Source organism: Dama dama, chromosome 7 (assembly GCF_033118175.1).
Source record: "Dama dama isolate Ldn47 chromosome 7, ASM3311817v1, whole genome shotgun sequence".
Classification (NCBI taxonomy): domain Eukaryota; kingdom Metazoa; phylum Chordata; class Mammalia; order Artiodactyla; family Cervidae; genus Dama; species Dama dama.
In genome coordinates this window covers 20867876-20884084 of record NC_083687.1, presented here as the reverse complement: position 1 = coordinate 20884084, position 16209 = coordinate 20867876, and the positions used below count along the sequence as shown (strand labels likewise).

Sequence of the window (16209 nt, the reverse complement as noted above, 5' to 3'; positions counted from 1 at the left end):
TTGGTTTGCAGAACATTGGAGAAGTCTCTTGATGTTTGTAGATGCTCAAACAGCTTTCTATTCTTAGTTTGTTATTCTCAAAAATGTCTCATCTACCTGTCATCACCTTTGGCTTCTGGTCAATGCATCTTTTCTCAGTGGAGCCATATAGATTGAGAAATGTAGTCTCACAGCTTTATTCCTACCCTCTTGCCAGAAAAAAAAACCAGCTAGAGCTCTCTTGTGGCTTCGCTAAGATTTTTTTGTCTTAAATAATAATGGAGAAATGGTTGTGGACGTAATTGGGATGAACAGTGCATGTCAAAAGATTTACTTCCTAGAATCATGTACATAATCTCTTTGGTAGGTAAAGAAAAATGTACCCTATGAGTGGATGTTTGGAAGCATCAAAGATTCAAGTAAGAGATCAAGGAAGAGTTTAAGAAATTACAGTTAGACATTAAGACTTAGAAATTAAAGTTACCTTGGTCACTTAGCCTAAGTGTGGCCATATAGGCCTTTTTAGGTAGGACAGTGAGGTCTGGTAAAGGGAATGTTGTGGATAGTTACAGGAACTAGGATTTGACTCCAGATCTGACCAGGCGCCCAAGCCTGTGATTAAAATGATTATTGTTTAAATCTTATAAAGAAGAAAGATTGTAAATTCCTTATGTTCAATTTAACAGCTTAATTTTTAACTCCTAAAATGGTATGTTCATATCATGTGAAGTGTATACTGTGTGGTATGGACATTAAATAAGATTATTGATTCTAATGATAGGTTAAGAATTCTTTATTGCCTTGGAATTTTCATCTTCTGATTAAACCTGATCTAACCTTATCACTTGGTATCCTCCTCAGTTTTACTTGTTCTTAATCTTTCTGATCCTCATTGATCAGTATTACTAAAAGTTACACTTTGGGAGACTTCAGAGATGCAAAGATTCTCTCTTTGTATTTTGTCAATTTAATAAAACTTCATGTTACCGAGAAGTAACACCTTTACAGATGAAACTGGGGATTATGAATTGACTCCATTAAGGTTGTGAATGACACTTAATAACACCTTACTTAAGGTGGTAATTAAGAGTGAGAAGCTTGGGTTTGAAACCCAGCTCTTCAATAGTGTGTCCTTGGGCGGATTTTATTACCTCATTTTCTGTTTCCTCATCTGTAAATAATTATAATACCCATCTTATATAAGAGAGTTGAGAGAATTAAAGGAAATAATGTTTATAAAGGGTCTAGCATAGTGCCCTGCACAATAATCATTCAAGAACGAAAAGCTAACATAAAAACAAAATAGAGTTTCAATTAAAAATCAGGAAGGTATGTTGGGCACATACATTTTCTTAAAATATGTTACTGTGAACTTAAATGAATTTAAAGTTTAAAATATTAGATTTTCACAATAGATTGAAATTATATACTTAGAATATTTATTTATACCTAGAATAAAAAAATATTAATTTGGGGGGCTGAATTCATCTCATTGAATTGTCTGTGCCTCTGACTTCATTTTCCTTTTTGATGTTACTTGGACACATTAGTGTTGACTAACATCTCTACTTGAAGGAAAGGGAGGAAAGTAACAAACTGAAATTTGAATGTTATCTGATTTGTGAAATAAACTTTACAAATGTTTATAGGGGAGATAATTTGGAAATTTATATACGTACCACTTGTCTTAATAACTTATTTGTGTCTTAAACTTATTCTAAGTTGACTGTTGACTCCCAAACTTGGCTAATTTACCTGGAAGCTTGGCTTAAAAAAATTTCCCAAGACCCTCTCTTCCGCTCTCCCCTTCCCAAGACCTGTTCCTGAAGTGATTCCGTTGATCAGTCAGATCTGGGTGTCACTGGCCTGCAACAGCTCAAGTGTAGCACTATGAATTCCGTAATGGAACATACTTAGCCTTTTTTTTTTTTAAATTAAGCAATAAGGCAGTTTACTTTGAAAGGTTTTTATGTCAAATACAAGTCTCCTTTGAAGAAAATCTGTGCCATCTCAGAACTGTAACTACTCATTATAATATGATCACTAAAAAAGTATTTACATTTAAGTTGGAGTGGTTCCTTTTTTCTTTTTTTAGAAACATGTAAATCAGATAAAGATAGAATCTTATTTATAATTTTATTACTCTTATATTACCAAATTTCTGTTTATGACACCTTGCTTAGAACATATCTCATGAAATGGTTTGCGCTCGTGTGGCTCCAGAGCAGCCCTGCGCTTAGAGTGAGGCAAGCACTGTGCCCAGGGCGCCGTGTTTGAGGAAGCACTCATTCCAGGGCTGTGCGTTAGGATCTCCTAAAATTCTGAACCCCGGGCGCCTGCCTGCTTGCCTCACTCTCTTTCAGCCCTGCTCCAGAGAAGTAGACTGCATATAAATTATTTTAATTTTAGTTTAGCATAATCTTATGCATGCTTGAATGTTTCATAAAAATAATCACAATGAAAGTAGTGTAGCCAAACCCAAATTTGTATTATCCACAAAGAATCTGTTCACTGTTGGAAAAAGATAACATTATGATTTTATTCTTGCATGTTCAGTGATTGTCAGAGTTTCAGAAATTCCAGTTCAGTTGAATCTTGTCTCAAACTGAACTGTGCTTGTTTTATCTACTGGCAGCTATTTGAAACCATTAGTTCTCTATCATAAGTTTCTTAATTTGATAAGGAGTATATTCAACTCTTACACTTATGGATGATCATTGAAGTAATAAGTAGTAACTTCAGTTTTACTGTAGTTCTGTTAATAATTTTAGAATTCTTTGAGAATTTGCCTATGATTTTTCTTTTTCTTTTTTTTTCTTTTTTGAGTGCTACATCTGGAAATGCTCAAAAGTTGTTTGCCTTTTTAAGAGAACAGTTTGCAGTGAAAGTATAACTCCTTTAGAGGTGAGGTTCAAGTTAACGAATGATGAACCATAATGTGAGGAAGCATAATATTGTGAATTATTATTTGGCAAACATAACTAATGCAGGCATTAGCTGCTGAAGCCATTAATAAAATACTACTTGCAGAAAGCTAGAGAGATAGGCAACACAGAACTTTCTCTGTAAACTCTCAGAATGTAAACTAGAGTACAACCTAGCTTATTCAATAAGGACTAAATTCTTTAAGTTTGATATGTTTGTAGGTTCCATGATTAATGTGAAACTCGAGTATAAAAGGTGTATTTAGAATCTGTTAAAATTTGTAGATGTGACATCATTGTCGTCAGGCATTTTATTTCTTAAAGTTAGAATTTATTTAAATGCACTCTTTTTTTCCAAAATAAATTTTTATTTCTACTTACAGGGGTGCCAAAGTAAGTTTTCCTAAATAAAATTATGTAATATTTAGGTCTGTTGATAGTGTTTAAAGTAAACAAAAATAAACCCATAACAACCAAGGGTGGAGGAGTATCTAGATTTGTTTTTAGCTTTCTTTTTCTTGGTTTCTCAGAAGTGTATCATATTATAAATACATTCAAAATGTTTTTCTCTGAGGATATGTAGCATTCCTATAAAGGTTAAATCAATAAAAATGATTTGGACACATTCCTAAGCATGGCTAGAACAGGTAGCCCGTTGTTTTAGGTACCCTTGAGTTTCTGGAGCAGATCATTATGGCGTAGCAAAAGAACTTACTAAAAGTTGCTTTCTATGTGTAGATGCATCAGCTTAAAAAAAGCAAGATTTTCTGACCTTCTAGAAATGAATATTTTTAGAGTAGCCCTGTGAATATTGATTTAATGATATGTTTTAAACTCCAAGTTCGAAGCGTTTTTTTTTTTTTTCCCCTCTTCTCCGAATGCTGAAGATACACCATAATTGATAAGGAAGAGGTACGTACAGGAAAAATGCAATGGGAGAGCCTTTCCAGCCAGTTTAGAATAAATGGTAGTCTTATGAGTAAAGAAAGATTCGCACATTATAATTGCAAAATTAGGAACGAGATGTGATTCTTTTTAGTCTTGCCAGTTTAGAAGAAAATTCCGTAGTCACTGGGATGTTATCTGTTCATGTGAGCAGTTCAGAAGGCAAGCTTACATTTGAGCATTTACTTTAAAAAGCGTATGTGCTTCTCCTTTGCTCACTGTTGACTTCTTAGTGTGGTATTGTTGCTAGGGTTTTATTTTATGCGTTTGCTTCCTGCTTTCTTGTTCATTTCATGTTTGAGTGTGTAAGTTTTAAGTTCATATGTAAGTTTTCAGATCATACTTTTTTCACAGCTCCTTTTCAAAAACTACCTGTCAGCTTATAATAATACAGTAATTTTTCTAAAAGTTTCCTTTAAAACAGCATTCAGGATATTGGATGTTTTCTGATCATGTGTTTGGCAGAATAAAGTTTAAATCAAAGTGGAGAATTTGAGTTACATATATTAATGTAGTTTCATTATTCAAAATTTCTAATCTTGTACATGTAACATATATTTACTTTGTGCATAACTGCTTTATTGAAAATACTGTTATTTGTTGGAACACATGATTTCATTTCGTAGCTAAGAAAATACTTTGAATGTGTCAGTAAAAATTTTTTTATGTATATAAACTTATATAGAATGGTTAGCCACTTAATACTGAAGTAATTTAGCAATTTAAGCCAAATATTTTGCTCTCTTAAAGATAGTTATTGTATCTCTTGATATATTTGGATTTATCATATTAAAAATAAGAATATTTATGAAAATAAAATAAGCTAATAATCACATGACTCAATTTTATCTCTAGATACTTGTGTATGGTAACTTTTTAAAAATCTCCCTAGGTGTTTTCCTTGGTCCTATTGGTACACTAAAATATTCTGCAATCCGCTCGCACATATTATAAGGGAAATATATTGTTACATCTTTATTGTTAAATTAAGAGTGATGATCTTCTGACAACACTGATTATCTCTATCTAGGTTAGTTAATAGCATTTTAAACATAAGGTGGATACTTGTGGTAAAAAGTTTTAAAAAGGTTATATGTTTTCCTCCTAAAATAGAGAACATATTATGTGTGTTTAGTTTTAACAACTGAGGGAATGTAAAGAATTCTGTGTGAACACTGGAGTTTTAAGAATACGAGAAAGAGGAGTTTCTACTATGGAGAGTAGGTTGGATTAGTGATCAAAGGTTTGGATTACATTGACTTTCATGTTTATATTGCTTTACAGATGTTCTGTAGTGTACTGTCTTTGTCAGTATATCTGTTTTATGGATTCCCTTCTTAAATCTTTTTATTTTTGTGTTGAACTCTCTAAGAGCAGTACCAATTTTTTCTGCATTTTGTCAAAAGCTGAATTACCTGAAAAGCTTTACAAATTTCGTGAGAAGTAAAATTAATCTTGCTAGATTACCTTTTGTAACTAGCTATCTTGCCTGATTTTGGATGCTACTGCCTTAATGGAGATTTCTCGTAGACATCTTCTTATGATGTCTTATTATTTTTTAATTGGGTGTTAAGGTCCTTATAAGAAGTGCTTGTATAGTTTTACATTTATATGTTTTATGGAAATCACAGTGATTGGTAATAATGTAGATTCTTAGCATAAAGAACTTTTCTTTCTGTGCTAGTAATCTGATAGAAATTTATAAAATAAAGTGAGAAATCACTTTTCAAAAAATAGGGTTTCTTTGAGGTTTATTTGCAAAAAATCTTTACAATAAAATTTTTATTGATTAAAAGGAACATGCACCCTGTAACTTTTGGATACCCTTGTGTCTAATTCTGGGATCAGATTACGCTAATACAGTAAAACCAGTGGGATAAAAAATATTAATTGTAAAATACAGCCCTTTTTTATTTTTCAGTTTCTTAGTGAGTGAATTCACTTTATTTAGAGCCATTTAAGTAGTTTTTAATCATTTGGTAGAAGTGATGATACCTTTTCACTTGAAGATTATCTTGGAAATTTGAAGTTTAAATTGGGAACTTCAGTAGAAAAGTTAGACATAAAATTAATTATAATTATTACTTTCAAAATAACCAAATTAATATAGTGCCAAATTGTTTACCTCAATTATATTGTCAGTGAGTAAATATGTAGAAAATATACCTGTTTAGTACCAGACCAGAATTGTTCTTTGATATAATGTATATAAATGGGTATTTGTTAACAGATTAATTGCATTTCATACTTTCCCTTGTGAAATATAATAATTTGTTTAACTAATACCAGTTTTTAATGTAAATTTATAACTGGAAAATAACATACTTGTGTTTCACAAGTGTGTTTTAATCTTGTATTGCCTAATAGATGGCCTAATTTCTATTGTTGGTTTTACAGATTAACATTTCTCTGTGAGTGTACATGCAAAAAGTAATTGATTATCTTTCCAAATGAACTTCAAACCATACCTCAACTAACTATAATTATTTTCTTCCTGGTTTACAGTTATTATCCCAAGTTTCTCTAGTCACTTATGTATATGCATGCCTATGCTCAGGCAAATTCATATACTACATAATAAAATTTTCATAATTGAAAGAAATTGAAGTTGTATATATGTGGCAAATACATACCTCTATATAAAAATATGTCCATATCAATGGAAAGTTCTGTGGAATACTGCAACATCATTATTAGAATTTTTCTGAAGAAAGAGTGGATATACATTTTTTAAACCTTACTGTTATTGTAATTTGGCTTGTATTTTTCCTTTATTTCCTCTTTTTAGCTTGTGCTTTTACCAAACCATACAATGGATTTAGTTGCTAGATATTTGACTACAAGGCATATCTAACAATAAGGAGTGTATAGACAAAGTTTGGCACACTTGTGGGTCATATAATTTTCACAAACCTGTAAATGTGTATTGAAATTTTGAGTTTTTAACTTTTAAGTCTTTTACATAGATATATTTTTATAGGTGAGGGTATAATAATTTCAGTAGATAGCACTGATAATAAAAATTGAAAAGTAAAGTAAAATTATTTGGTTTTGTGATAAAAGTTATTGGTCTTGCACAGGCTATTTAGATGTACCTTGTTAGGACTGTCACTTCTCTAATGTAACTCTTACGTATAATTTCTTAAGGGATGGTAATAGAAGTCATGCAGATAACAGACTTTAAACTAATGGCCACCATAATCTTAAGTACACGTCTGGGAATAATGCAGCTTGTTAACTTTTCTGACATCACTACATCTAATTTTAAAGTATCTTAAATATCATTAAAATTGCATTCACTTAATGTATGTGTATATAGTGCAGAAATCCTTGTTTTGTGGGCAGTTGATTGGAAAATTGAAAATCACTTAGAGCTAAAGTCACACGTGGTATGATTTTTAGTCCTGAATTGCGTGTTGGATGTTGGACTTATGAGTAGTAACAAGAACATGGAGTCTTTATAGGAGATGTATAAATAATGAAGTTTTTTCACTGCATGTATTAAATGCTTGTGTAGAACTCAGTTCTATAGCACCTTTTATTTTTGAGTTATCTTAGATATCCTGATGAATGATGAGGTTTTTATTTATGTAAGACAGCATATTTATGAAAAAATACACCTTAGAGTTAACATCCTGTTCAACAACAACAGTAAACACCCGAAATGATTGATATAGTGTTGCTTACATTCAGCACTGTACCAAAGTTGAATCCTACGTCTTTAGTAAATAATATAAAGGAGAGAAATTCCGAAGAATTCAACATAAGATGAAGATTTTCGTATACAATGTAATAAAAGAGCATTTAATCTCAGTTGCTATATAGATCTTTAAAAATTATGTGGGAATGTATGTGTGCTTGCTGTTAAATGGACAAGAGCTTGTGGTCAGCTGTGGTTAAAATTGTAAGGAGGCTGCCTTTGAATAAGGTATAGAATTTCCCCATTATTTTTTGAATTGTAACACATTAAACAGAATACATATTGACTGAATTCCATAAACTTTGAAATGGCAGTAGATTGTATCAAGGTGTATATTTTCATTATGTGAAACTTCCTTCTCTGAAAATTTGTTTTAAAACTAAGTGTTTCATATTTCTTGAAGCATTTCCATGTACTTTAGACAACTTAAAGTATTTTGCTCGTTAGAAAATACTTGAGTATGGAGTTCATTATTATCCTTATTATGGGAGACTAATGACAGGCTTCTTTTTTTTTTGGATAAAAATTTGTATTCAGTGGAGTTCACTGGTGTAGGAGATAAAGATAGTGCATTTTGGTTACCTCATAGGAAGACTGTGTAAATAAGCATTGATTTTGTTAGCACCCATTTACTAATAAATTTTGCATGGCAAATAGCTAGGAAAAATAGTTATGCTTTAATCATATTATAGTTTTTTGTTCATGGGAAGGATTTTTTTCATATTGAAGGTATTTGCCTGTTTGACCATATGTATATTATTTTTACAGAGACACAGTGTAGAGGTAGACTGTTCCAGTGAAACTTAATGTAAAATTATCTCTAAAGACTTTCCTTAGGTAATTAATTGCATTTGCAATCTTAATTCTTTTGAGGAGCTTCGTATGACCTCACTGTTGTCTTAGAGTTGTCCCATTTAAGTTTCTTGGAACAAAGGTTAGAACAGCATGGAAGGTTGGTATTTGTATGCTTTGGAGAGGAGTTTGAGATGTTACCCTGTTTTGCCATTAGTTTTCAAGTATGCATGGTTGCATCATTAATCATAGGAAATGCAAAAATAAATAATCCAGTCCCATTGGATTTTTTTATATGAATACTTACCTTTTCCCTTTTTTGTATATACAGTTGAGGTATTTAGGTAACCCCTAACCTTTTGCTTCAACAAAGAAGTACAGTATAAAAATATTACCACAGTTTTCATGTGAGCAGCTCTTGAGAAGGGAAAAAAAGCCCTCTAGATGAATATTTGTTGGGGGAAAAAAAGTTGTGATACAGAATGTCTTAACTCAGCCCCAATACAGTACTTGAGGACCACCAGTGTATAAAATTGAAAGCACATGAGTTTTGAAGCACTAGAAAAGGGTTGTAATTGATTAGCGCTGCTTGAAAGTATTGAAGTACAGTGAGTTTTGATTTGTGAATGGTTCTATTCAATAAAGATTAATTCTGTGTGTTTGATAAAATCTTACTGCCTTCAATGAGTTAGTTTTTTCCCCCCTCTGCAGTTTATTTAACCATCAAATATTTCAGTGTTCTTTTAACAAACTGGAACATTTCTATCTTACTGAATTTAGCATTAGCATGACTGATTTAAATAAGTCAAACTATCAGTGATTAGCTTGAAGGGTGTAATTGAATAGATTAATTTTTTCTTCTTTTAAAATGACTAGGATATATCATAATATAACCATGTGTATTTCATGCTTTCTTGTGATTTAAAGACTATCAGGAGGTTTACATAGACTAACAAAAATTTTTTTCTGTGATTTCTTTTAAATCTTTTACATTCTAAAATATAATGTTTAAACGTGAAATCTTTACCACTTTTCATGTAAAATTATGGTTATTTACTCTTATGTAAAATAATTCATCATAAGTACCTTTGGAAATTGCATCAGTCTTGTTAGTATGTTCTTTTTAAATCATCTCCCTGAATTTTGGAGTTTAGCGCTCTTATTTTAGAAGCAAGTTGTGATACTTTGTTCTATTCAATCTTGAAACCATAAAGTCACTATCATTGATATGAACCACAAGTATTGTTTTGGAAGTCAGTGTTCACACATCACGTTCTGTCGGGCACTATGATCAGTTGCGAAGTTTTATGTAGAAATTGTCTGTCAGCTGATATATTTTCATAAGTAAGTTTTTAATGGTAAGATTACTCCATGAGTTACATCTATTTATTTTAACAGACTTCATTTATGATAAATAATGAACAGATTTTGAGTAGCGCAGATTGAAAATTCATACACACACACGCACACTCTCACACACTCATGCATACACTCACTCATACTCTTTTCCCTCATTATTTTGAGGTGAAGCAGTTGGTCAGCTTTGTCCCTCACCTAGGAAGAGCCTGAACTTTTAAAAGTATTTTACAAAATTGGAGTACATACTTTTGACATTTCATTAGGTTATTTTGGTGATCAATTATGTAAAAAATTAAAGCCTAACGTGAGGTTTCAGACTTCAGATAGATTCCGGAAGGGGGAAATGTTTGTAGTGTGATGATACCCTGTACCTCTTGTCCACCACCCACCTGTAATTAGTCCGGTGAAGTGGGTTCATTTTATGTTCTCTATCCAGGCTCTCCAATACTGTTTGGGTGCGGGAAGGGGTAAATTCCACTTTGCAGAAGAGGAATACTTAAGTTATGATGTATAAGCATGTATGATGTGTGATAGAAGATTATCTAATTCACTGTTCTCCCTTGTTTCTAACTTGATCAAGTTTTGGTAAATTTTACTGCAGAAATAGTTATGAAAGATGTTACAGAAATGTAAGACTCCCTGACATGATAGAATAAAGACCATTTTAACATATTTTTTGTGACTATAGTAATAACTTTAAATCTAATGCTGAAATAGTGCTTGAAATTTGTGTTCCTGATCTGGTTTGAAAAGTCATTATATTTTTAAAACAGAGTAATATTGTGAAGAGTAACTTAATTTCTTGAGGTGCCTGTTTCAAGTTATCCCTCCATATAACAATCGTTTTAAGCATTTTTTCCCCTCTTCTTGAGTAGGAACAGCAAAAGTTTCCACATAGAAACTATAATTATAAGAGTTGTTAATGCAGTCTAGTTGTGTATATGTTCTGCTTCCTTAATGCAGAAGTTTTTACAGTAACGCTTATTACCTTCCATTACATTAAAAAAATAATCTGTGATTATTGTATTGGATGTGCTATAACTGAGGGGGTCCACTTAGACTTGTTGAGGAGTCACGGCAGCAGTTTTACATTTTTTGGTAAAATACATAGTACATTTCCTCACCCTTTCAAGAGAAACCATTTTTCTCCTTCAGGTTTAATTATTTCTCTTTGACCGAAACTAAGACTGATCCTCTGGTAGCCAGTTAAAATGTGTGAAGTAGGAGGAGTAAAGGAAACTCCAATCGTTAGTTGTAAGTTATAAAGCAAAGTTAATACAGGTATACACAGCAAAAGGATTTATTTTAAGGGATAAAAGAAAATTTTATAAACTTGTCTTATAGAACATGTTGGACATCATAAAGACAATCTTGTAAGTGTTTAGCTATTTTACTATAATACCATCTTAGCTGATGAATGTTAAAGTAGTTTACTTTTTGTATCAACACTAACTGGAAATTAAATATTAATACCATATTATGCCTGTTTTATTTAAAGTCCAGGATGACTTAATTGGTCTGGCTCTTTTAAATCATGCAGAGTATCCTTACAGAATTTTCCTTTTTATGAGACTAACCGATAACTCACTTGGTAGGTTCAAGAATATGATTAAAAGAATCCTAGACGTTTCGATGTTTGCTGTGTGTTTATAACAAGTTCTACATGTGGATAATAGTGTATAGATGTAAATGAAAATTATATAGAAAGTTATGATTGCATGTAAGTTTTTGAAGACGTCTGTGAGCTTTTTAATATCTTGGATTCCTGGGCAACTATAAAGAGTTTTTAAAAATGGCTGTTACATACTTATCATAATTTTTTTCAGTTGAATATATGCTTCAGTTCTGTAAAATTGTTTAGAAACAAGCTTGTGCAGATAGCTTATGATGCAGTTTAAAATTATAAATAGATATCTTTTAGTTGAGCTGGTTAAAATGTTAGTCATACTGCAGGTTTCTTTCTCTGTTTTGCATGCTGGAGTATAATGTCAAGATACTTCTGTGGTCTGTTATTTTGTAAAATTGCTTCCTTTTTAAAGTTTGCTCAAATATTGGGAGCTGCCGGAATGAATATTTTTCACAATACTTTGACTAATTTAGTGTCTAATTTTATTTCAGTGAGGGTTAATGAGAATATTAAACTTTGCTTTACTGTTTCAGCTACCTCATTTCTATAACCCTAGAAAACATTTAGACTAATGTGAGATAATTTAATTTTTTTCTATTTCAAGTCATTAGCCCGAGAAGTAGATAAGTTACAGATGCCAGAAGCACATTTGTACTGCAATTTCATTTTTCAGCTTTCAGTGCAACAAAACAGCATCATTATGACCTTTCATATAATGTTAGCCGGCGAAGCTAGCAAGTTTATCCGAGCAACATACCTTTCTGTTTAACAGGTTCATCTCTGATAGGATTTTAAAATATGATAACACTTACCCCAAAAGAAGTTTTGCTGACATGGTGTCACTGTGCTGAAGAGGCTGTTTGATGCCATAGTCCCTCCTTTTTTTTCAGATAGAACTTGTACCCTCTGTTGTAAATTCTGCTTGCAGCCTTAAACTGAAAACACAAACCATACCCAAACCTTGTTTTAGTTTTACAGTATGCCTGCAGTACATAGACTTGATATTTATTTTTTTTCTGTCAAGAAATTATGTAGCTGGTAGCATGGGAAAAGCAAGGAAACAAAACAAAAAAGAGAATGAGCAAATATTGGAAGGACCTACTATTACTGCATAGACTGTGGTTTAGAGAGCACTCACTGACTCTGTTGGTCTCGGTGGCTGGTAGGGACCTGCGGAGATTAACCATTTAAAAACCAGAGACTTCTTGCTGTCCTCCTGGAGAAAGTTTGCACCGCACTTGTGGTTCTGTGGTTGTTTGTGAGGCGAATGAAGCATTCACACAATCCAAAAAAGCAAAAGCTTTCAAACTCCTTTTTTTTGCAAGCACTATTACTGGAGAGACAGAATCATGTGGTTTGTGACCTCACAGTACTCACAGTCAAGTGGGACTGCCTACCACTGTGGCTTCCCCCCCTTGCTCATGCTCTCTCTTTCTTTCTCTCTCTCCCTCTGACAAAAGGCTTGTGGTAAGGCCCTTCCTGGCATCCAGAAGGATATAGCTTTTTAATTTTTGTGACTCATGAGGATTTGGATAGAATACAAATGCTGAAGGAGCCCAAACTCCTGTAAGGTTAAGCGTCTGTGGAGCAGAGCTCTGCAGTTGGGGGCTTTCTTTTCTATCCCCCCCCCCTATATTTTTGGTGCCTCCTTCTTTTATTTGGTTCATTATTGTGTCTGTGGAGAAGTGAGCAAAATTGGCTCAAGAGGCGGTGTGTGAAATCCTGAACAACAGTGATGATTTACAATAATTTACATCTTTGGACTGTATCACATTCTGGGGTCTGCTTCATATTTGCTGGGTGATTGGAGTCCTTCTGTTTTTCTTTTTCTTGTCTTCTTAAACTCGTGAATCTGTAACTCATTGTAAAAAAGTTTACCTTTTTAAAGGTCTGGTTGCAAACTGCTTGCTGGGCTTGACTGTAATTGGCTGTCATGAAAGTGTTAGTCTGGGAATTCCTTTACAAATATTAAATCATGTCTGTCTAGTTTATGTATGATCAATATTAGATGCCGGCTCCTACAATAAAGATGAAATATAATTAATACATTTTGTATTACATTTACCTTTATCTCATGGCTAGTTTGAGTATCTTATAAAAATGAATAGCAAGAATTATAGCATAGTTTATTGGATGGATCTTACTTTTCTTTATGCTTATAATAATTTTTTATTTTTCAAGGAAATATACTCATTTTGTATAATCCTTTAAATAGTTTCTTTGGATATTAGCTTTAACAGAGCCTTTGATAGCAAATCTTATACAAATATAAAGTAAAATTCTTATGTTGTAACTTAGATTGTTAAATGTTATTGATTTTTCTGAGCTCAGAACGGAGTGGGTTAACAGAAGCTGTATTTTTTGTTTATAATAGAAGCTTTGAAATAAATTACAAAATGCTGTGTGTAGTAAGGAATAATGCTCACAGAGTATGTGAGTCGTCTCGATTTGCTAATTCTGATTCAGAAGAAAATTGGAAACATCTTTGGGAAACTATCTCCTTTTTTGCCCCTTTGGACATGTATGTATAGAACTCATTTTCTTATTAGGATGATTATATATCATAGGCAGAGAATTTCATATTTATGAATAGAGCTTCCTGTTTTCATCAGTTGAGAGCGATGGGGTATTTTTCAACAAAAATTATCAAGCTGAACACACCAATTTTCTAGGCATTTTTTGGCCATTTATCCACGCCACTCTGAATTTGCATGTTAGACTTCTTCCTGGTGTGATAGTAACCAGGAGTGGCATGAAGTAAATGACTGGGAGGGTGGGCGGAGACAGTGAATTACACAACATTATTCAGGGTGTATAATGGGGTAGGGCTGGGAAATACTAAGGAAGATATTAGAGCCAAAATGCCCCTTCGTGTGGTCATTCTAGCATACTTCAATATCTGCTTTTGGTTTATATTCGGTAAAGATAAATGTACTAATGTGTTCGTAAGTTTCTTAGAAAAAAATAATTCCACCAAAATACGCTGGGAGGACATGAAAATGACTTTAATCCTTTATTATTCAAGTGTCTAGAACTTTTCCATAATAAACTTTCAGTGATCAAAGAAATACATTTTAATGTTTTATTCAAAATACAGGTTTATCATGCCTCATCATGTATGTAAACAGATTTTACATTGAAAACTAAAAGATTTCATTTAACATGCTGTTATTCGTACAAAAAGAAAAGTCATTCATTGATTCTCTTTCTTAAATAAGGCGTGCAGTGGGATCCATAGCTCTAATTAATATCTAAAGTAAGTTAAAGGAGAGCTTTGTCCAATAATTTGTGGAGTTTTCAAGCTTAATTCCATATGCTCATACAATAGCGCAGAATTAGGCAATTAAAAAAAATGTAGCAGTCTGATAAGTAAATGCTTTTTTCTTTTCAGATTGAGTTTTCCAGTTAGGATTCTGTTACATCTTGTAACCCCAACTTTTTGCTAAATGTTTTCTCCCTTAAAATATTTTTTTTTTAAATTAAGTGTACTTTTACCCTCTAAATTAACTGTGTGTGTGTTTGAATAATTTCTAACATCTATGTGTCTCTTAACTGCTTGTTGTCTTTTGCAGGTAACCCTTCTGCACATAATTTTTAGGTCAGAATAAAGCATTCTTACTGCTTAATAGCTTAGTAGATATTGTTGACTATGACCTTTCTGCTCTGGGTGAGGCCCATCTCATTCTGACTGGAGAACACTGTGAGGTCATGAGCTTTAAAGTTTGTGTATTCATTATCTGCACACACAAAAACACATCCGTATATTTTTTTCTTTTTCTAAATTGAAAATCTGTCTTCTTTGGAGTAAATATTACTTTGGGGTAAAAATTTAAAAACAATAGTGATAACGGGTACACATTTGATAATTGACAGTTTGTTTCATTAGAAATAGCTTACCACATATGATGATGAGAGACTGACTCAGCAAAGTCATTGCAGATAAAGCTCTTGATTATGCTTCACATCAGAAATGAAAACCACAGGGTTTTTTTTGTTGTTGTCTGTTTTTTAAAGACCCTCAAAACTTCATTTCTTCGGGGGATATATGAGTATTACGTTGAAGTAAGTAATGAATTTAAGTCTGCTGTATAAATTATGTATTGTAATGCCATGGAAATGAAATATAGCTTTGAACTTGAAAACAGTTTCACAAAAGTAATTTTGCTTCCCCATTACCTTATGTTTAATAAGTTTGTCAACATTGGTTGAACTTTTTATATTGTATATTGTTAGATGATATAACACTGTAATGTTTTAAATACTACATATAGCTTCATTGTTACCTTTTGAATAATTTTTAAAATTTTCTGAATTAATGATCCTATTATAATACAGTCATTTTATCACTATCAGTCTTGTTCCCATTTCTATGGTTTTTTTTAATTGTTTTAAATGTCTATTTGTTGCTGTTCTATTTTTCTTTTAGTTGAGAACAGTAGAAGCAAAATAGGTTTGATGTAGGAGTGGTATAAATTGTAGAAATCCTATTTTGGCTTAAAATGTTCTCATTGATTATGAGGTTTCAACAGGGAATTTTCTTAATTTATTGTTTCAGTGTGGTATGTGGCAATTTTTTTGACAGTTTTTTTGGATTTAATGTATAGCTGTTGAGATATATATGGAATTTACTGGATCTTATATTGATGCTTTGAAAAATGTTTATATTAGTAAAATACATATAATTTTATTAATATTTTAAATTATGATGATTATGAGAGATTCAATTCTACTTTCTTATTTTAATGGGATATATATCCATGTTAACTGCACACACATGTGCTGTTGTATGTATGTACAAGGTATTATTTTGTGGTACTTTAAAACATTTATGTGGTGTGTGTATATATATGTATTGTATAAAATGTGATATTTTTTGTAATGGG

At 32.2% G+C, this 16209-nt stretch overlaps 2 protein-coding genes across 7 annotated transcripts in view; one reads left to right on the top strand and one right to left on the bottom strand.

Annotated features, from left to right (window-relative positions):
• RUNX2 (RUNX family transcription factor 2) overlaps positions 1-12595 on the bottom strand; it is a 232995-nt gene extending 220400 nt beyond the window's left edge. For 3 of the 4 annotated variants that reach the window (XM_061146847.1, XM_061146849.1, XM_061146850.1), the window contains exons 1-2: positions 12465-12595; positions 12139-12261 (exon numbers count right to left, since the gene is read on the bottom strand). In XM_061146847.1, coding sequence (XP_061002830.1) covers positions 12139-12196 — 58 coding nt within the window. In that variant the 5' untranslated portion in view covers positions 12197-12261; positions 12465-12595. Of the gene's footprint in view, positions 1-12138; positions 12262-12428; positions 12445-12464 lie in introns of those variants that run through there. The other variant, XM_061146848.1, reaches the window with a different exon arrangement.
• SUPT3H (SPT3 homolog, SAGA and STAGA complex component) overlaps positions 1-16209 on the top strand; it is a 375450-nt gene that overhangs the window by 32598 nt on the left and 326643 nt on the right. Inside the window, exon 1 of one of the 3 annotated variants that reach the window (XM_061146854.1) lies at positions 15370-15388. The exons of the other annotated variants lie outside the window; for them this stretch is intronic. Within the exon in view, the coding sequence (XP_061002837.1) occupies positions 15372-15388 (17 nt within the window). The 5' untranslated portion in view covers positions 15370-15371. Of the gene's footprint in view, positions 1-15369; positions 15389-16209 lie in introns of those variants that run through there. 3 annotated transcript variants of the gene reach the window in all.